The sequence below is a fragment of the Cuculus canorus genome, chromosome 24 (assembly GCF_017976375.1).
Source record: "Cuculus canorus isolate bCucCan1 chromosome 24, bCucCan1.pri, whole genome shotgun sequence".
Taxonomy (NCBI): domain Eukaryota; kingdom Metazoa; phylum Chordata; class Aves; order Cuculiformes; family Cuculidae; genus Cuculus; species Cuculus canorus.
In genome coordinates, this window is record NC_071424.1 from 1,609,107 (window position 1) to 1,629,934 (window position 20,828).

The 20,828-nt window shown below is 47.7% G+C and overlaps 1 protein-coding gene across 15 annotated transcripts in view; it reads right to left on the minus strand.

The window, feature by feature from the left end:
• The window catches only part of CD34 (CD34 molecule), a 35,410-nt gene extending 28,492 nt beyond the window's left edge, over positions 1–6,918 (minus strand). For all 15 annotated transcript variants that reach the window (XM_054087677.1, XM_054087676.1, XM_054087675.1 and 12 more), the window contains exon 1: positions 5,838–6,918. In XM_054087677.1, coding sequence (XP_053943652.1) covers positions 5,838–5,916 — 79 coding nt within the window. In that variant the 5' untranslated portion in view covers positions 5,917–6,918. The remainder of the gene's footprint in view (positions 1–5,837) is intronic.
• Between the last annotated feature and the right edge of the window lie 13,910 nt (positions 6,919–20,828).

Consider the following 20,828-nt stretch of genomic DNA (forward strand, 5'->3'; position numbering starts at 1 on the left):
TGGGTTGTAATCCTTGGAGGAAAGACTCAAGCCTTGGATGAGCTCATTTGAGTGCCTCAGGAAAAATGAGTTGGATTTGCAGTTGCAGGCACAAGCTCAAAGTAAACAGAAACATTCCCATTGGCTTGGGCTCAGCTCTGACTCATGAGCGAAAACATCTTTGGAGGTAAAACAGAATGTTTGGAGAATGGTTTGCTGTTCTAACTTAAAGTTTATATATTGCTTGCTGGTATGTTACAAAGATGACACTTCCAGCCTTTCCTTCTGCAATCAACCCTACCAGTCAGTTAAATGCATTTCTCCCCATTTCTTAACCTTTTTCTGGCCTTAAGCTCTATTTCCACTTCGAACAAACAGCTTCAGTCTCTACTCCAAGCCTGTTGCTGTTCAAGATTCTTATCCAGATGCTAAAGAGAAAATCATACAAAATACATCGTTTCAGTTGTATTTCTGCCCAGGGGAGCCTGAGCTCCAAGAAAAGTTACTTCATCCTTCCAAACAACCCTTCAGGATGGAGAAGCACTGACAGATCCTGATCAGCTGCCTGGTGGATCAGGCACCCACAGCCAGTTAACCCTGTGTTATCCAGGTAACCACTGAAATATCAGGCACTGCTGTAGTGTCGTGGCAGCAGTTTTCCTACATTGGGATGTTTGTACTTTGCTGGATCAGGTCCAGTGAACCTGGACGACTTATGAGAAGCAAAGACCGAGACCTCCGCAGTTCTTTTTGGCAATGGGTGGTCACAGGCTGAGCTGCTCGGCTGTTCCTGCAGGTGGTTGGAATGGAGGGTGCGGAGGGGGGAGGACACTCCAGCCTGGTTTCCTGGGGCCCCCTGCATTGAAGCATCCCATCCCTTCCTACCCCATCCCATTCTGTATCATCTGATTCTGTACCATCCCATCCTGTTCCATCCCATCCTGACCCCTCCCATCCCATCCCATCTCATCTCATCTCATCTCATCTCATCTCATCTCATCTCATCTCATCTCATCTCATTCCATTCCATTCCATCCTGTCTTGTCCCATCTCATCCAGAACCATCCTAACCTGTCCCATTTCATCCCATCCCATCCCATCCCATCCCATCCCATCCCATCCCATCCTATCCCATCCCATCCCACCCCATCCCATCCCAGCGAGGCTGCAGCTGGAGCACAGGGGAAGGCAGGGGCCCTGCTGAGGGCTCGGTGCAGGTGTCTGGATCTGGGATTTAAGTCCTGGCACCGCTTTTATTTAAGGGAACAGTTTCTTCACTCCAAGGAAATTCACTTCCAACTGGTTAAATCACCACGTTTTTCTGATGAATTTTAACAAATCAAAAGCAGGAGGCATGACTGCGTGCCCAAAATCACAAGTAGCGCAACGTTAAATCCACGCTTGGCCCACAGCTTTGTGTTTGCATGGACGTTAGCAGGAAACTTTACATCACCAGAACAATGTAGAGCCTGGACTTGACCTCCCCAAGTGCCACAGCCACCCAAGTGCTTTGAACTATTCCAGATGTTTGTAAAGCACCAGAGGTATTTGTAATCAAAGTCTTTTCACCACTGAATATCATGAATTGCAGCTCGGCGCGATGTGTGAGGAGACTTGTCACATACTCTTTCTTTTCCTTCCCGTTACTGCAGCACATGCAGGCAGTTTTATCAAAAACATGGCTCGGGGTTTCGAAACCTGAGGACTCATGGGATAAATAATGATCCAGATGTGAAATGGGTAGAATCATAGAATAGTTTGGGTTGGAAGGGACCTCAAAGCCCATCCAGTTCAAACCCCTGCCATAGGCAGGGACACCTCCCACTGGCTCAGGGGCTCCAAGCCCCATCCAACCTGGCCTTGGATACTTCCAGGGATGGGGCAGCCACAACTTCCCTGGGAAACCTGTTCCGGTGTCTCTCCACCCTCATAGTGAAGAAATTTCTACTTATGTCCAGTCTAAATCTGCCCCTCTCCAGTTTACACCCATTCTCCCTCATCCCATCCCCACAAGCCTTCGTGAACAGCCCCTCTCCAGCTTTCCTGGAGCCCCTTCAGGTACTGGAAGGTCACTATAAGGTCTTCTCCGACCCTTCTCTTCTCCAGGCTGAACAACCCCAACTCTCCCAGCCTGTCCTCATACAGGAGGTGCTCCAGCCCTCAGATTATCTTTGTAGCCCTCCTCTGGACCCTTTCCAAGAGTAATATAATCCATATGATATTCCTTATGATGCTCAGTTTAAGTGGTCATTTATCGCACCGTACATTTTTACTGGCTTTGCTAAACTTTGTCAATTTGTTCGTATTAAAAGTTTGAGAGTTTAAGCCAAGCTTAAACTTATTAACATCAGAGAACTCTTCACCTGGTAGTGCCAGCCCACAGGGGAGCAGAAGCGTGCAGGTACGTGGAAGAAAACTGTACTGCACAGTTCCTATTGTATCTATCAATTTAACTTCTACAAAGTAAATGCCTCTGATTTTAAATTTAATTTAATAACTGGGCTTAGGAAGTGCAGCAGCTCAAACCAAATTAAAAAAAGCAACAATATAAATGTTAAAGCAGTTGACTTGATGGAATGCTCACCCCTGAGCGCTCAACTAGGACCGCAGAAAGAAACAACACTCAGAAAACAGAGGAAAGGTCTCCATAATTCCTGCCCTACTCTGCACCTGCAGCAAATTAAATCAGGGGTTTCTCCATCCCCACCAGGTGGAAGGCGTAACCCCCAGGGGATTTCCAGGCAGTGACTGCACCTCCTCGGCTGATGCTGGAACCAGAATTGTTGAGCCTGGAGAAGAGGAGGCTGAAGGGAGACCTTATTGCTCTCTACAACAACCTAAAAGGAGGTTGTGGTGAGGTGGGTGCTGGGCTCTTCTCCCAAGTAACAAGTGATAGGATGAGAGGAAATGGCCTCAAGTTACGCCAGGAGAAGTTTAGTTTGGATATTAGGAAAAATGTCTTTTCTATAAGACCGGTGAAACATGGGCAGAGGCTGCCCAGGGCAGTGGGGGAGTTTCCATCCCTGGGGAGGTTCAAAAAGCAGTGTAGATGTGGCACTTCGGAGCACAGTTTGGTAGGGATGGTGGGGTTGGGCTGATGGCTGGACCGGATGAGCTTAGAGGTCTTTTCCAACCTTAAGAATTCTAAGATTTTATGATTCTATACCCCAATCTCTTGGGCAGCCTTTCAGCAGAGCCTTTGCTGCCCGGGTACTTCCCTCAGTGCTCTGGTGCCGAGGCTGTTTCTTGAACTCTTCCATGTGTTTAACCAAGTGTTTTTCCAGGCTCAGCCGGTGCGCCAGAAGGGAGCAAAGCCCTGCAGGTGGGCTGGCATCACCGTATCGCTGGGGCCCAAGTTTTGCAGAGGTGAATAAGACAGAAAAATGAAAGATAAGGAAGAGGAAAGTGTTTATATTAGGTACAAATAGAAGATCTACACCCTTTGCCATGTAAGTTTTGAGGGAAGCAGGGAGCTCTGAGGCTGCCTCCAGCCCAGGCTTCCCTCAGCAGCTCCTCTGAGGGCTCCAGCCTGCATTACTCACGCCTTCCCAGTTTTACTGCTCTCAGCCATGTGGCAGGAATTCAAACGGGTGGAGCTCTCTTCCCTCTGGAAATATCTGATAAAAAAAAAAAAAAATCCCTTCCCTCCCCCTTTTTTCCTTCTCCCGGACAGGATATGGGTGTGGGGCTGTGGCCAGGCACAGGGCAGGGGGCTGTGAGGAGCCCCCCGAGCTGCTCTGCCAACCCTCAAGCTGCTTTGTCAAGAGTTTCCTTGAGTGTGGAGACTCTCTGGCAGCAAAGTGTTGCTTGGGAGCCCAACAGCTTCCCAGGGACCCAAGTTCCTCCTGACTTGAGCAGTTACTATGCACAGCCCTCTAAAGGACGTTAAACTCAAGTGGCGCAGAGTTTTACAGCTCCTTTTTCCTTCCCTGATTTTCAGAGCTTTTCTATCTTGCAAAAGGAATGAAAGAGAGAACGGTTTAAAATGACGAGAAAAGATTGTTTTCAAATCAAGTTTGGCAGAGGTGAATAAAAGAGACAGAAAAATGAAAGATAAGGGAGAGGAAGGTGTTTATATTAGGTACAAATAGATCTACACCCTTTGCCATGTAAGTTTTGAGGGAAGCAGAGCACAGCTCTCCGCAGGGTTTATCAACACCCAGTTTTCCTCACAGCATCACTCGCTGCGTGGGCAGAGCGTTCTCAAGCAGCCCCGGAGCATCATCCCACTCTGTGGATGAGGGGTGGGTACAAACCTCTCCCATCCTCCTTGCAACTAAACGGTTCCCAAAGGATGAGGCAAAGCCCAAACGCAAGCATTTCATGGCTGATTCCCTCCCTGGATGAGGCTGCTCCTTGCTCTGGAGTCAGCCTGCAGTTAGCAGCTACTTGGTACCCAACCTCCATCCTCCCCACACCACACCCACACGTGGCACTTACGGAAGGCTGACCCCAGCCCTGTGTGGCACATTTAACGGGTGTAAAAACCCCACAATGTGTGGTTTGAGCTGAAGCTGTCCCGGAGGCAGGTGGATGTTGGCTATGCCTCGCTTGGCAGTGCTGCCAGTGGCAAACCTGAGCAGAAAACTCCCGGAACAGGGATTTCCATTTGCTTTTGCACAACTGAAACCCTCTTTTCATTCACTTGGACACCCCCGTAAAGAGGTGAGGAGCATGCAGAGCCCTAGGAGCGGGCTCCCTAGTTCTTCTCTGCTCTGCACAGAACCTACCTTGAGCATTTAACCCCCTCCAGTTCCTGGGGAGCACTAATAAAGCCCTATAATATCTCGCAGAACATGAAGCACAGGGCTGTGCTGGTAAAAGAATGACATTTCACAGCATTAAGCCCCCTGTCACCCTCTAGATTTTCTTTACAAAGGCAAAGCTTTTACATCACTTTTGCTTTCTAATATAAGAAACTCAGATTTCACTTTTCAGGTGTGTTTTGTCTCACTCTCTCACTCACTGCTCAGCCCCACCAGCCAGTCCTGGATTTTATTTCTGCTCAATAAAATCAGGTTTTATTCCTTCCTGTAATATTACCATTGACCGGAGGATCAGGCATGACACAGCTCGGGTGAACAATATAACCTGGCAGCAAAGTGAGCATGAAAGGAGCACCGTGAAACAGGACAAAATCCAGCAGCTTCTTTCAATAGATTCAGGCGCTCTCATTCATGTGAGTACAGAAAAATTACATTTGGAGACACCCGGAGGTTCCTGGCCCCTGTCCCAGCACACAGACTGCTGCTTCACTTTTTTTTTAGTCCCTTTTTAATTACTTTATGGTTGTTGGGTTTGCAACAAAACCGGTACTATTTCCCTAAAATATTTCCCTTTATAAAGAAAATCTTTGCAGTATTATCCACTTTTTCGTATATGAATGTTTGAAGCACTGGAATAGGAGGCTTTAATATTTATGGAGAGTCATTTGATTTTCAGAAATGGCTTAGTTCCTACCACAAAATAAGACAAATTTACACCAATGCAGCCTGAGAAACAGCTTGGACTGTGGCTGCGCTCTACAATTCTGCGAGCTGCATTTATACCCCGGTGTTATCTGTAATAACAGAGGGGGCTCTCCTACCTTGATTGCTCCCTTTTTCCAGTGAGCAGCATTTTCTGTGTGCAGCGCACGGCTGGGAATGCGTTGGCCAGGATGCCTAAGGCAGTCCCAGTCTATCAAACATCACTGCAGCGTTCTTGATGCAAAATTGCAATCCCCGCTGCACGCCCACGAAAATGCATCCCTCCGGGCTGCTGTTGCACAGGTTAGAAAGGAGCTGCCCCACGTCCTACTCTCGAGCTGCTGCTCCTCAGTGCCTGTGACTCCGCTGTTTGCTGCAGTCAATACTCACCAGACAACTCCACAACACAGAAAGCGACCCAGAAAAGCTGCCTCCACTTCATTCTTCCGAAGCTTCCCAAGAACAGCATTCCTGCTCGCAGCTCTCACCAAAACTGGATGCGGCTGTGACAAAGTTCTCGGTCCCGCAGCAGCTCTGAGCTCATACAGCCTGGTTTCAGTTCAAGCCTTTGAGATCACTCACTTGTGGGGTGGGTTTCTCTTCAGGGGTTGTGCTTATGGTTCAAGACTGCGAGGTGGAGTTTCTCTGACTTGATTTCACTGTTTTATACAGCTCATGGCAACCTCACTATCACTTAGGTAATTTTCTCCTCCCCACTTTCCTGCCCGAGCTTCGAAACAAACAAAAGAGCAGCCCTCTCCTCAGCAAAGGATCCCAAAGCCTTGCTGGGCTTAACTCTTTCCTGCGAGCTGCTTGCTTTCCCATTAAAGAGAAGGCAAGGATGCAACGTGCTCCAGCTGGAAGGGAGGATTACAGTGGAGCCTGCTGCCAAACTTCCCTCTAAGCAAAGTAAACACAGCCTGACAGGAGCGGAGATGTGGAGAAACCTCAGGTCCAGCCGCCGCCGCCAAGTGCATGGTCTCACGGCTGTGCTATGGGCAGTGCTGTGGAAAGGGGGGAACTCTGAGAACTGGCTTTAGAACCTGAAATTTTCTCAGCAAATTAAGCAAGGAACTCAAGGATGCAAAATCATCACTGACCTGAAGAGAAGCAACTCCATTAGCTTCACTAAATTGACTCCGGTCAAACAGAGAGCACAGATGAAATTGTTCAGAGAAGGTCTGGGGGAGAGGAAAACCCATGGCCAAACACTTCTGCATGAAACCTGGAGCAGAAGAGAGACTTGAGAGTAATAAATAACTTCCTGCAGCTCATTTCCATTAATAACGCATTATAGAAACATTAAGAACTGTATAGAAATAGTGACTGCAGTTTTATTACCAGGCGGAACTTGACCAAGTGGAAATGGTGAGCCCTGGCTCTCTGCTTCTCCAGTGGCTGCAATACAGGTGCACACAGGACTGGCTCTGGAGCCTGCAGGACAAAGGGATGCTCTGCAGGAGAAGGGGATGCTCTGCAGAACAAGGGGATGCTCTGCAGGACAAGGGGATGCTCTGCAGGACAAGGGGATGTTCTGCAGGAAAAGGGGATGCTCTGCAGAACAAGGGGATGCTCTGCAGGACAAGGGGATGCTCTGCAGGAAAAGGGGATGCTCTGCAGAACAAGGGGATGCTCTGCAGGACAAGGGAATGCTCTGCAGGACAAAGGGATGCTCTGCAGGACAAGGGAATGCTCTGCAGGACAAGGGGATGCTCTGCAGGAAAAGGGGATGCTCTGCAGAACAAGGGGATGCTCTGCAGGACAAGGGGATGCTCTGAGCAGTCAGCAACCACGGCTGAGTGAATACAGCCTCAGGGGGTCTTAAGAGACAGAAGCATCTCCACAATAATTGATTTTTCTTTGATCATTTGGGAAACTGAAGTCTAGTTAAGTCTGAACTCTTCCTTTTGTTTCACAGCTAAACGATGTGATCGTTAAAGGAGCCTTTGCTAACAGGAAATCAAGAATGAGGTAGCCAGGAAAGCAGAGGTGGAAAGGATGATGATGAAGCATTTAGTTGACGTGGTGTCTTTTCGTGGATGTCCCCATTACCCTTCTACAGTCAATGAAAAGATTAAAAGGCAGGAAAAAAAAGATAGGGTACTATTCTGCACAAAGAAATCCCCAAAGAGCATTTCCAGTACAACAAAATTCCAGTAGCTTTTGTTTTTAGCATAGGGCGGGGGTTGGATGAGCTGATGTTTAAAGGTCCCTTCTAACTCGAGCCCTTCTGCGATTCTTTGATAGGAAAATATCTCTTGGAAGGAAACATCTGTAGCTAAGCAATGTGCTCCAACAGCTATATAAAGGTTTCTATTATGTTCAGTGATCTTCTACTGAATGACAGAGGCTCACAGTGCTGTTAGAGACCAAAATATCGTGGTAAATATGATCTACATGCACCAGCAGCTCCCACCAAACCTTCTCTCTTTTTCCCTCTCTCAGACACACGCACGCAGGGCAATGCATGACTCGGTACAAGGTTTACATGCACATCAGCTCAGAAAATAGTGTCAAAAGTCGAAATGGGAAGAGTAGAGTGAGACAAAGGTCCTATTGAAATAAGAGATTTATTTTTTTTTTCCCTATTAAAGTGAGAATTTGGGTTGAAAAAAACAAAACTAAAAATAAAAAGTTGAAATGTCGATGTCTCAGCCGCGAGGAAGAGAGGAGCCCATCTGGTGAGGACCAACACCCCATCACGCTGAACGGCGTCCAGGAAAGCTGCTGGGCTGCCTCTGGAAGGAAAGGGCTCGGGACCACTCGTACAGTGAAGGCAAACAAATCAAAAGTGATTAAAAAGAAATCTTATTTCAGTATTAAAAATAAGGGAATGTAGGAAAACACTAACACAAAGCAGCTTGTGCCAAGCAGGGAGCGCAAGCTGAGGCAGCCCTGGGGGAGTCCCCCCTGCGCCCCCAGCCCCTCCTGCCCACCCAGGGCTCTCCCTCCACCCTGGGGGTTTCCTGCCATTCTCTTCCAGCGCTGCTCTGGGCTCCTGAATGAAAGAAACCAACAGAATCATCCGGGTTTGGCTGTCGGTTTTATTTCACCTTTCAAAATCAGACTAAAAATAGAGCACTGGACTAAAAATAGGCGCTGACCCGGTCTGCCAGGCACCGAGCACGGGAAGCTCGCCGGTTTGGTTTCCAGTGGAAGTCGGACTGCATTTAAATGTCATTCCTGGTGTCAGAGATGTAAGGTTTCCATAATACTTACGCCCATTGTACGCACCGAGTATGTCAGCCTGTGCCTCAGAGCTTGCTTTAGGACAGTGAGTCAGCCAAGCCTGGCCAGCGGGAAATCCAGCGGAACCTCAAACGAAGAAAGTCTTGATCAAGGAGCGCAGCGATAGGACAAAGGGAATAATTTTCAGCTGAAAGAGGGGAGATGGAGATGAGATCTTAGGAAGAAATGCTTCACTGTTCAGGTGGGGAGGCCCTGGAACAGGTTGCCCAGAGCTGCCCCATCCCTGGAGGTGTCCCTTGGAGGGATGGAGCTTGGAGACCCTGATCCGGTGGGAGGTGTCCCTGCCCATGGCAGGGGGTGGAATTGGGTGGGCTTTGAGGTCCCCTCCTACCCAAATCATCCCATGGTTCTACAAAACAAAGTAATATCACCTGCTTAAGATTATACTTGAAAGCATTGTCTTCAAAGCATTTTAGAAGACTGATCTAGGGATGCTTCCACCCACCCAACCAGACATTCCTGTAGCACAGGCAGGAGGCCAAGTGGCAGAGGGTGGTGGTAGTGGGATCCCTTCTGCCTTCAGCACTGCATCGCTAGCGACAAGGCATAAATAAAGCTGACCCAGCCTGGCCTGGAGCAGGTCGGGCTTTGTTGTCCGGTGTCCATTCACAATCGTGTTTCAGAGATGCTGCAAAACGGACAAGCTCTTCAGTTGGAGGGTGCGGTGTGTGTATGTGCTTCCAAGCATATTCCAAATATTCAGAATATCCAGCTGTAACCAGGCTTTTTAGTTATTTCCATCTGCTTATCCAATAAGCAGAAGATGACACCTTTTCTCATCGGTCTCCCTCCCCATTTAAGCCCCTGTTTAAAGTGACTCAAACCCTTTTCAACCTGTAGAATTATTTCCTCCTTTCAGAGCCCTAACAATTTTTTTACAGTTACAAAATTAAAAGACCAAAATAAGAAACATGCACTTGAATTATCTCGAAGCAGCCTGTATCAGCTGCGCAAGGTTAACGAGGGCTGGGCCAATTTCAACTAAACATTTACGGGATCAAGTGTCCACATTTCAAACAGGACGGTGATGAAGGCTTGTTCACATAGACTGGGAATTTGTCCAAGTATTTAAGGGTAATTTAATTGAATTGTGAATGATGCAATAGACATATGGCTGGGAAGTTATATGCCAGGAAACATGTTTTCTATAAGTATTTTAGCAGGCAGATGGCATACAATAGTTTTGGTGCAGTCATTTCCCCACCTCTAAAAAGTTGCTATTTCAGACAGATGACATAACTGGATGCCCACCATCCTCCCAAGACACCAGCACTGCTGACCCAGAGGATGTGCAGCCTTGGAGGACTATTTCTGTACAGAATCCCATCAAATAAATCAAGCCTTACACTCCCCTACCCATTACCATTCAAGACTTTGCAAGTGTTTTAATGTTTCCCACTTCAATTGAAAGCGAGTCTTGATGCTTTACAGCACGGAGGGCAGAGGTGTGTGGAAGGAGCAATGCCACACCACAGCTAAACCCCCCAAAGCCAAAAGGTTTGTGTCTCCATCCTCAGCCTTAGCAACCAACCCACACCACTTCCCAGGCAAACTAATGCTTCCTGGAAATTACATCCCAACTACATCCACCACGCTCAGGCTCCAAAGAGCTGCTCTAGGAGGTCCAGCTTACGGGAACAGTAACAGTGTCCCCTGGACAACCAGAGCAAGGAAAAAGGTGCAAATAAAATGGTATTTGAGTGAAGCTTGAGTTAACGGTGGTCAGTTCTGGAGTCCTCAGCACAGGAAGGACGTGCATTTGTTGGAGCAAGTCCAGAGGAGGCCGTGGAGATGATCCAAGGGCTGGAGAACCTCCCATATGAGGCCAGGCTGAGAGAGCTGGGGTTGTTCAGCCTGGAGAAGGCTCCAGGGAGACCTTAGAGCAGCTTCCAGTGCTGAAAGGGGCTTCAGGAAAGCTGGGGAGGGCCTCTGGATCAGGGAGTGCAGGGACAGGATGAGGGGGAATGGTTTCAGCTGAAAGAGAGCTGATTAGGATGAGATGTTGGGAAGTTTTGCTGTGAGGGTGGGGAGGCCCTGGCCCAGGTTGCCCAGAGCAGTGGGGGCTGCCCCATCCCTGGAGGGGTTCCAGGCCAGGTTGGATGGGGCTCGGAGCCCCTGATCCAGTGGGAGGTGTCCCTGCCTGTGGCAGGGGTGGGACTGGGTGGGCTTCGAGGTCCCTTCCAACCCAAACCATTCTGTGATTTTGTTCTGTTTGTCCTGTCAAAGCTTCTAGGATGCTGTTGGGACAACATCTCCACTGCGTTAGCAGGAAGCAAGGGACCAAATGCTGACTGGGGCTGATCAAAGGGAACTCCCCTCCACAGCTAACGCAGGACACGAGCTCTCTGCTCCGAGCAGACCGTGCCTGAGGAACAGCCTGATTGTGATTCATCTAAGAAAGGGCAAAGAGCTCAAAATCTGCCCTAATACTATCATCCTTATCGTGATTTCCTTAAGAACTTGTCAACTTTTTCTTGTATTGTGTTTGGTTTCGCACATTATTATATTTATACGCTAACTCTTGGGGCAGGAAATGCTTCCTTTATCAGTGTATCAGAAACCACATCCTGACACACTGTCAAGGCATCCTTTATGCAAAGGCTGTTCTGGAGAGATTACTGTCCTGATTTCTATATCAGAGCTTCTCCAAAGCCATCTGCTTCTCCCAGCCCTGGGAGAACGACTCATCCCTGAAGGATTATCCCTGCATGGGCCATAGGCTGTGGACAGGAGGGTGCTGGGCGAGACCTGCCTTGCCCCTCCACCCCACCTTTACCTACAACTTCAAATGAAGATTCCCACTCTCCCCCCCTCTTTGTAATCCCAAAGGAGAAGCCTACTGCTTCAGCAAGAACTCACCTTCTCTGAGCTCTCAAATTTACTTCCAAACCGAGTGCACAGAGCCTTTAATAACCACCATTTATGACCAAATGCTGCCTTTTCCACTCCGCTATTTACCTAGGCGTTCCTATTCTTTTTCTAAGTCTCATTTAAATACGGTTCTCAGAATTAAAGACCAAATACATATATTTTTTGAACTTGCCTCTTCATAATCCTCGCAACTGCATTTAATGGGTACGTTGGTATTTATTACCCACTTGCACAACCACTGCTTCTTCATTTGCACTCTGCAGAGCTGTTCCTCAGAGAGAGAGCTGAGAAACCCCAAGAAGATCAGACCTTTGCTCTGTAGATCATATATTTTACTTAAAAAAGCTCCTGGAAACCCTAAAAAAAAAAAAAGTAATATGCCTGGTTGTTGCAACTCTAACACACAGATAATAGGAGTGGTATATTAAAACAAATTGCTTAGTGTGATTATTCCACTACAATCGATATCTTCCAATAATAAAGCAAATATGAAGCGTACACATGGTTACATCCACGCAAACCACATGATGGATAGGTAGCTGAACAGTTTTATGCCTCAGACTTTAAGGCTGTTGGCTCAAATCTCATCAAGGCTACACTCATTTACTGCCTTCTGTCTGTTCAGCGCTTTGTAGGATATTACTAGGTCTTTAATCTAGTTTTAAGGGGCAGGCTACCTTGTAAATCAAGTCACTTAAGCATTTTTCCATGAAACTGTTCCCCAGATGCATATTTTCCACAGCAACACCGGAGGTAAAACAAGTCAGAGGGAATTGCCTTGGAAAACAAGAATGGGCAAAATCCAGAAGCCTACAAAGAGCTTTTCAAAGTTGCAGGATTGGGAGAGTCTAAATGTGAAGAAGGAAACTCTTCGCATTTGGGAGAAGAGCCAGAAGATGCTCGGCCAGAGCTGCTGGTGTGACCTGGAACCAGTCTGCAGCGCATGGAACACCCCAGGCAGGAAACCACTCCAACACTGAACGCTAAATAAAAACCTTTGTTGTCTTTGAAAGTAATTCCTCCAGGCTTTGTGGCTGAAAGAATGCCATCCAAGGAGATGATATCGCACCACCGACCGGGACAGGACAGAGGCAGCAATGTCAGCACGCTCTGCAGCACCAGCCCATCACGTATACCCTTCACGGGAAAAGGGCCCAGCAGCTCAGGAGCCTCCTGGTTGCCTCAGAGAACAGAAAAAGCCAGCAACAGTAATGAAACCCAGCTGAAAATGCTTTCAAGTAGTGCTTTTGTCAGTGTGAGAGGCCTGGCTCTCAGTAAAGCCCTGATAACGTCTCAGAAAGAGTAAATGAGATAATTACCCACCTGTATAGGCTGTGGATCACTTCCATCTGCACCAGATACAGTTGAAGGCAAAGAAATGTGGTTTTAGATGGCTAGTGTTGGTGTGTTGAAGTGATAAGAAATCTTCAACAGCTCATTTTTTTTGGTTTTTTTTAAATGGAAATATGCACTTTTATTTGAATATACAAAGAATGACAAGTGGCTGCAGTCATATCAGAGACCAAACAGGAGAGGACATTGCTGAACCAGTCATATTTCCGTTCCCATCCATCACTACTTTGGGACTGTATCAGAGTCTCATTAACCTGGCTGATTTAATGACCGCTTTTCATCACTGAACCATCCAAAGTCCTTAACCATAATAAACAGCAGGACCACAAACACCAATAAAAATCATTAAAGCATAAGTCTCATAATTTAGTATAAAGATTAGCTTCTCCATCCCGATCTGCTGACCGCTGATTGCAATCTATTTCTCCCATTTATGGGTGTCATATGAACATGCAAGCCAGATTCATTGCTTGGGCTTTGCATCCATCACCACGACGGCAGCAAGTCCATCTTGTTGGTACACCAGCACCAGAGACATAAAATGTTTCATTTAAACTTTAATTCCAAAATAAATGCTATTTGCAATTCTGCTCATTTTGAATGGAATTATGTAATCATAGAATTGTTTATGTTGGAAAAGACTTTTGAGATAAGAGTTCAAATATAAATCTCACACTGCCAACTCCACCACTGAACCATGGTCCTAAGAACCACGTCCACATGACTCTGAAATCCCTCCAGGGATGGGGACTCCACCACTGCCCTGGGCAGCTTTGGGACAATCCTTTTGGGGAAGGGATTTTTCCTGCTGTTTTTACATTTTTAATTTGTTGCATTTTCAAATATACTTTCAAATACACCACTTAAAGGATTACCTTATTTATTCCAAGTTCCCACAGGGTGTGATGTGCGTGGGGAGCAGTGGTATCTGCCTGAGCTTCGTCTCTGTGGAGCTCTGGGATTGGCCCGGCAGCCGGGGAGCTTGGAGGGCAGAGGATGCAGAGGATGCAGAGGATGTGGAACAGCGCGGAGCAGGAGTGCGGAGCAACGCGGAGCAGCAGCGCCCCTCGGCGGAGCTGCTCCATCCCACAGCCGCATCCCTAGGGTGGTGCATCCCTAGGTACCACATATCTAGGATAGAGCATCCTCAGGTATTGCATCCCTAAGTTAGAGCATCTTCAGGGTACTGCATCCCTAGGTTACCGCATCCCTAAGGTAGAGCATCCCTAGGGTTGAGCATCCTCAGGGTAGATCGTCCTCAGGGTACTGCATCCCTGGGGTACTGCATTCCTATGGTAAAGCATCCCTGGGGTACCGCATTCCTAGAGTACCACATCCCTGGGGTACCGCACCCCTGAGGTTCTGCATTCCTAGGGTACCACATCCCTGGGGTACTGCATCCCTGGGGTACCACATTCCTTGGGTAAAGCATCCCTACTGTTGCACAGCCACAGATGGGAGTAGCTGCTCTCCAAAGGTGCAAGAGGTCATTGGTGAAGAAATGCTGCCCGGGGTGGGGGGGGGGCGTGGGTGGGGGGAATGTCCACGTTGCCTTTATTCCCACAGAAAGCAGCCCTCCACCTGTAATTTATGTTAAGTAAGTCCAGCCTGGAAACTGTGGGTGTATTTCTCAGAGAGAAACCCAAACTGTAATTAGGAAATAAAGGAATGGCTTGTTCTCTGAGTAAATATCAGGATAGTGCCAGGTGTTACTGAAGCATCCGCTGAGATGTAAAACTCAGCAGCAGCAGCAGGGAAAGGCATCTTTAAAAGCACCAGGGGAAAAGGACTGGAAAGGGCTCTCATCTCCACCCTGGCAATTGCTGATAATAAAGCGCTGCTGTTTTCCACCTGGGAAACGAGGTCCCAGAGGTACGAGCCTTTGCATTTTTCAAAGGCAGATTTGTTCAAACACATAGACAGGAGCATCCTCAGTCATTACCGACTCCTGCTGCCCCACCGCACTGGAAACTCCACAAGCCCGCATTCACAATATCCTTTCATTTTGATTTTAAAGTCACATCCTTGGTCTTAAAGCGGTAAATAAAATGAGCTATAAATCTAAGAGCCACGTCTCTGTTTGGTCACCTGAAGGGAAGGATGCAACAGCAAAACTGTTTCAACTTCAGTGCCAGATGACCTGAAAAAAAATGACAGGTCTCTGCTAACAGTTATGAGCGCGCAGCTAAATTCAGACACCACTTACTTATTGATGTGTTTGTACAATAGGAGTGGTTGGGAAGGCTGCAGACTCTCAGGTACCTTCTGATGGCACATAATAAGCGCAGACAACACAGACCTACGGTGAATAATAGAACAAAAAGCTTCCAGGATCGCTGCAAATCAAAGCGTATGTGCAATCAGATGCTATCGAGTTAAACCTCCTGGGAAGAGGAGCGAGGGGCGTCTCACGAGCCTGGCTCTTGCTGTGAAGGAGGTGGGTATTACAGGACAGTTACATTAAAATATAATCATCCGACAGTGTTAGCATTTCAAATTATAGTGCTATTTTACCTTACAAATTATAGCGTGTCTCAGATAATGCTATTGATAAGGGTCCAACTGAAAAAAGGCATCCGAATGGTGGACGCAATCCCAAACCTATATTCTCAGTGCTGTGATGATCCAGCGAGGAGGAATCTATTTATGAGGTGATAAAGGATGCATTAGAAATGATCAAGATGAGTAAAATTCCCACAGTAAGAGAGAGTTAATGACTGTGGTTTTACTCAGAGCTGCAGAAAGGATTTCAGAGCTTTCCAGGCGCAGCACCTTCATCCTCTCCATGCTCAGGATGGCACCTCCTTAGGGTGCACCAGGTTCCAAAGGGATGCAGCCGCCCCAGCCACGGGCCTGTCGCGAGGTGGCCAGCAGCACGCAGCCTTTGCTGTAAGAGGAATTGGGTTTTCTGCGTTATCCCACACAGAAGGACAACCAGAACAGGCGCAGATTTTCGCACTGCTTCATGTGACTTTGGGTAGGGCGGTCGGAGGGCTGAGGCGATTTGCACCGGGGCTCGCGATGAGGAATGCTACAGAGCAACTGGGTTTTTTTTTTTCTACTTCCAAGAACTTTTCCTCTGACCTTTTGGGAGGCAGCCCCCCTCTCCGCAGCATTTGTAATCTTAGGGAGAGCATCGGCGATGAGAAGTGACGCTGCATCATTTAGCTAAAGCGGTGTGGTGACACAGGGCACACGATCGATACGTGGAGGCTGAGGCTTCATTACTTATAAGAAGTGCTTCAGAGAGTGCTTTGGAAATGCAAGCCCTCTCCTGGGACCTCTCCTAGAAGGTTTCAGATTAATCGTTACAGGTTTGTTGGTTTGTTTCCATGGAAGAAAGAAGATTTGTTTGCTTTCCCCCGCCGCCCCTGGAGCCTTACCATCATCTTTTCTCATTAGGAGGGTGAACCAAGGTCAATAAAGTCCCCTATCTGAGCAAGATTCCTCCATAATTTGGAAGGGAAACTTCCAGAGCTGCAACTTTTGTGGTACCTTCCCCTGCGCGTTGCTCTGTGTTTCAGAGCAAACTATGGAACACGCAACCACCTTCCTGCCTCTTTGTTAAACACGAAAGGTTTATAAGGGCTACCAGGGCATCAGACACAACCTGTGGCCATGCTGTCCTCCAGACTCAGACTTGCTGGCTCAATGGCATCTTCTGGTGGCATTTTATAACCATGCAGAGGAACAAAGCAGCCCGGGCTGCTTTGCTGAGCTTCATCAGCTTCATCATCCTTCCTACCCAGAGGACAGGTCAAGAATTGCCTTCTTCCCTCCCCTGTCCATCCTCCTTGTCACCTTTCTCTCTGGTTTTTGGTTTTCTTAATTATTTTGGAATCTGGAGAATAATCTGTCGCCTAATCCAGCAGAACAAATTGAACGTCAGGTTTTTCAAACCATCCTGATAAAGCAGATGGCATCACAAACCTGCAAATCTCCTCCCAACTTCAATGCCTCTAAACGCTGACAGATTATCCACTAATGGGCAGATTAATCCTGAACAGCGAAAACAGTGGGAGGAAAATACATGCTTTTGTCTCCATAAGAGGGAAAATGAACATGCTAATATGTACAACTCACAGGAGAGGTGCAGTTACGTCCATTATGAGCACAGAGAGTGACTGCACAGCCCAGAAGCACTGGAAGATGCTGAGGACAAGGTGATGGCTCCTCCAGCTGCCAGGGCCAGGGACAGAAAAATAACTTTGTGATGGAAGGGGCACGGCTGAACGTGCCCAAACAGACCAAGTTATTGCCAGCGTTTCACAGAATCACAGAATGGTTTGAGTTGGAAGGGACCTCAAAGCCCATCCAGTTCCACCCCTGCCATGGGCAGGGACACCTCCCACTGGCTCAGGGGCTCCAAGCCCCATCCAACCTGGCCTGGAATGCCTCCAGGGATGGGGCAGCCACCACTGCTCTGGGCACCCTGGGCCAGGGCCTCCCCACCCTCATCATGAAGAATTTCTTCATAATGTCCAATCTAAATCTTTCCCCTTCCAGTTTAAAGCCACCCCCCCTCATCCTAACACTCCATGCCATTGTAAAAAGCCCTTCCTCAGCTTTCCTGGAGCTCTTTTCATACTGGGAGCTGCTTTAAGGTCTCCTTGGAGCCTTCTCTTTTCCAGGGTGAAGAACCCCAACTCTCTCAGCTGGGCCTCCTACAGGAGTTGGTTTCTACTTCCCAAACAGACCAACTTACTGTCAGGGCTTCTATCTCTCTTCCCTTTCGTTTCTTGTCGGGCTGGAGTAGGACACAAACTTTTGCAGAACCTCTTTCCTAACAAGATCTGTTTTTCCAACGCCCATTTTGGCCAACTCCTCTTCGTCATTCCCAACAGCAGCAAAGTGCTCCTTCACTGGCCATCACACAGCCGAGTAAAGGATTTTTTTGGTCTTCTGTGTTGCGAGCGGCGGCCCCTGCCAGCCGTGTCCCCTTCTCAATGCCATCCCCTCCTCTCCCCGCTGCTGATTTACTTGGCAGGTGTGAAATATTAATTGCCTCACATGGGAGCTTGGCTCACTGTCTGTCGCATTTGACTGAAATATCATTCTCTGCTGCAAATATAATTACTGGGGGTCTGGATTTAAAAATAGCCTCTTGCCTGTCTGTTAATTAGGAGCCATGCTTTGCTACACAACGAGATATTTTGGTTAATTATAGAAGAGAAAAGGACAAATTTGTCACATCTTTTGTTTTCGTTCCACTGTGTCTCCTGGTGACAGCAGTGCCGAGCCGTGATGGACTGCTCAGCCGACAGCACCAGATGCTCCCTCCCAAACCGGGGAGGGGGTCATCTTCTGCTCTTGGTGCTGGGGAGGGGGGTGCTCCCCTTCCTTAAACAAAGGAAAGAAAATGACAGTCAAAACCTAGATCTTCGCTCAAATGCTCCCAAATCAAAGGTTTTCGGGATTCCCTGATTCAAAGCACTGAGATTTTCTTAGGAAATCTGTCCAAAGTGTTGACTTGAGGTGTTCTGGGTGCACCAGCATCCCGGAGAGCAGTCCTCCGGAGACGGATCTGGGGTTTGGTGGCTGAGGGACTGGGGTTGTTTATCCTGGAGAAGAGGAGGCTGAGGGGAGACCTTATTGCTCTCTACAACTGCCTGAAAGGAGGTTGTGGAAAGGATGGAGCTGGGCTCTTCTCCCAAGTGACAGGACAAGGGGAATGGCCTCAAGCTGCGCCAGGGGAGGGTCAGATTGGATATCAGGAAAAGATTTTTCACAGAAAGTGTCATTTGGCACTGTCAGAGGCTGCCCAGGGAGGGGGTGGAGTCCCCATCCCTGGAGGGGTTGAAAAGACGGGTAGAGGAGGTGCTCAGGGACATGGCAGGTAGGAATGATTGGACTCCATGGTCTAAGAGGTCTTTTCCAACCTGGCGATTCTATGATTCTGGTCGACAGCAAGTTGACCATGAGCCAGCAGTGCCCTGGTAGCCAAGAGGGCAACCGTATCCTGGCGGCATCCAGCATGGCATCGAGGGAGGGGGTCCAGCCCATCTTGAGCACTGGGGTGGACCCACCTTGAACACTGGGGGCAGTTCTGGGGCCACAGGATAAAAGGATCTGAAGCTACTGGAGAGCGTTCAGAGGAGTTGGTGAAGAGTTTAGAGGAGAAGCCATATGAGGAGCAGCTGAAGTCCCTGGGTCTGTTCAGCCTGGAGAAGAGGAGATGAGAGGAGACCTCATCGTGCTCTGCAGCTTCCTCACAAGAGGAGGAGCACGTGCTGAGCTCTTCTCTCTGGTGACCAACAGGACTCGAGGGAATGGCAGGAAGATGTGCCAGGGGAGGGTTAGGTTGGACATCAGGAAAAGGCTCTTCACACAGAGCACTGGAACGGCTCCCAGGGAAGCAGTCGCTTCCAGCCCAAACCATTCTATGAAATGTAATTTCTAGTTCTGTGTTTATGAAAGCTCTCAGCAACACTTTGCGCTGAGATGCATTGAGAGAATGTTTCATAATTATTTATGTAATCATCCAGCATGTCAAAGAACCCATGATAACAGCTTATATTGATGTATTAACCAGGCATAATAATTATTCCAACAATATTGGATGCTGTTCTGTCACAGAATCATTTCATATATACAAAGTGAGCTTTCAGAAATAGCACCATAACTCAAAATGCTACCGAATTAATGGCACAAAAATTCCACATCCTTTTCCTGAAAGCAGACAGAACTTTGTGTATGGAAAATTAAACAGGGATGTAAGGAGCATATATGGAAGCATCATACATCAAACCCAGTAAGAAACAATAGAAGAAGGGGAGAAAAAAATAGCATTTCTTTAACCTAGAAGAGCTGTGCAAATATTACGCTGTTTCAGAAACTTCTCCGGGTGAAAGTAATCAGAAATAGATGCTGTCAACCAACAGCCTGGATGCTGGCCCAAAATCCATCCCAAGACAGGTCCATATTGTCCTGTGTCTTAATCTGCCCTCAATAGTAGCTACTGGGGAAATAATGATTATTATTATTGCTATTTAATAAAAAAGCATAACAAATTCCCACTAAAATAACACCAGCAAACCTGTGCTTGCCTTCCCTTTCTGCTGGCGCTTCAGTAACACTTAGCAGAGTGGCACAAATTTTATAACCTCATGATGAATATTAAAAAATAAAGCCCAGTAAAAATCCTTGTGAATTATTGAAACTGTAGCTCATTATAATGGGAGAAGGGAGCCTTTATTTTCAGTAGGTGACACGGGAGCAGGAAAGTAGCAGGATAATGATGCTCAGGCAGAACAATTATTCCATTGTGATAGAGAAGCGTAAAGTTTATCACTTTGATTACTACCCTGATTTTTTTTTGTGCACCTGGTTTAAAGGCCAATAAATCGTGAGGGTTTCTGATGCTCCATCTCTGCTGCTGGATCCACTCCCTGCTCAGACACAGAAAGCTGTTCTGCAGGGAGGGTGCTCGGTGCTCCATCACTTTCCTGCATCCTCAGCCCTGAATCCTGTGCTTTTTTTCTGCCTGAAGCACATTCGTAGCAGCTCCTGGTCCTCATTTCGCAACCCAGAGCTTTGACACAAAAATGTTGAGCTTGGACAAAAGGCAAGGTCAGGATTTACAAAGGTCCCACCCTTGGAGATGTCCAAGCTTAGGGTGTGATGCTGTTGATGATCAAAACCAGCTGCTAAGGCAGAGCAGAGAGAGAAACTGGGGTTTTTTTTCTTGGTTGTAGGAAAAAAAGACAACAAAAAACCTGCAGCAGGCACAATCCCCCTGCCCAGCCCTTTGAGGAGCGCACGGTTTGAGAGGCACCTGCCTCAACGGTCATCACCCACGAAGCAGGAGAGCTTCCCTGGAGAGAGCTGCAAGCCCTGAGCAGGGAGATGGTGGCAGCCGCCTGCTGCTCCTCCAGCACTGCTGTTTACGCCGGCATTTCTGCTCTCCTT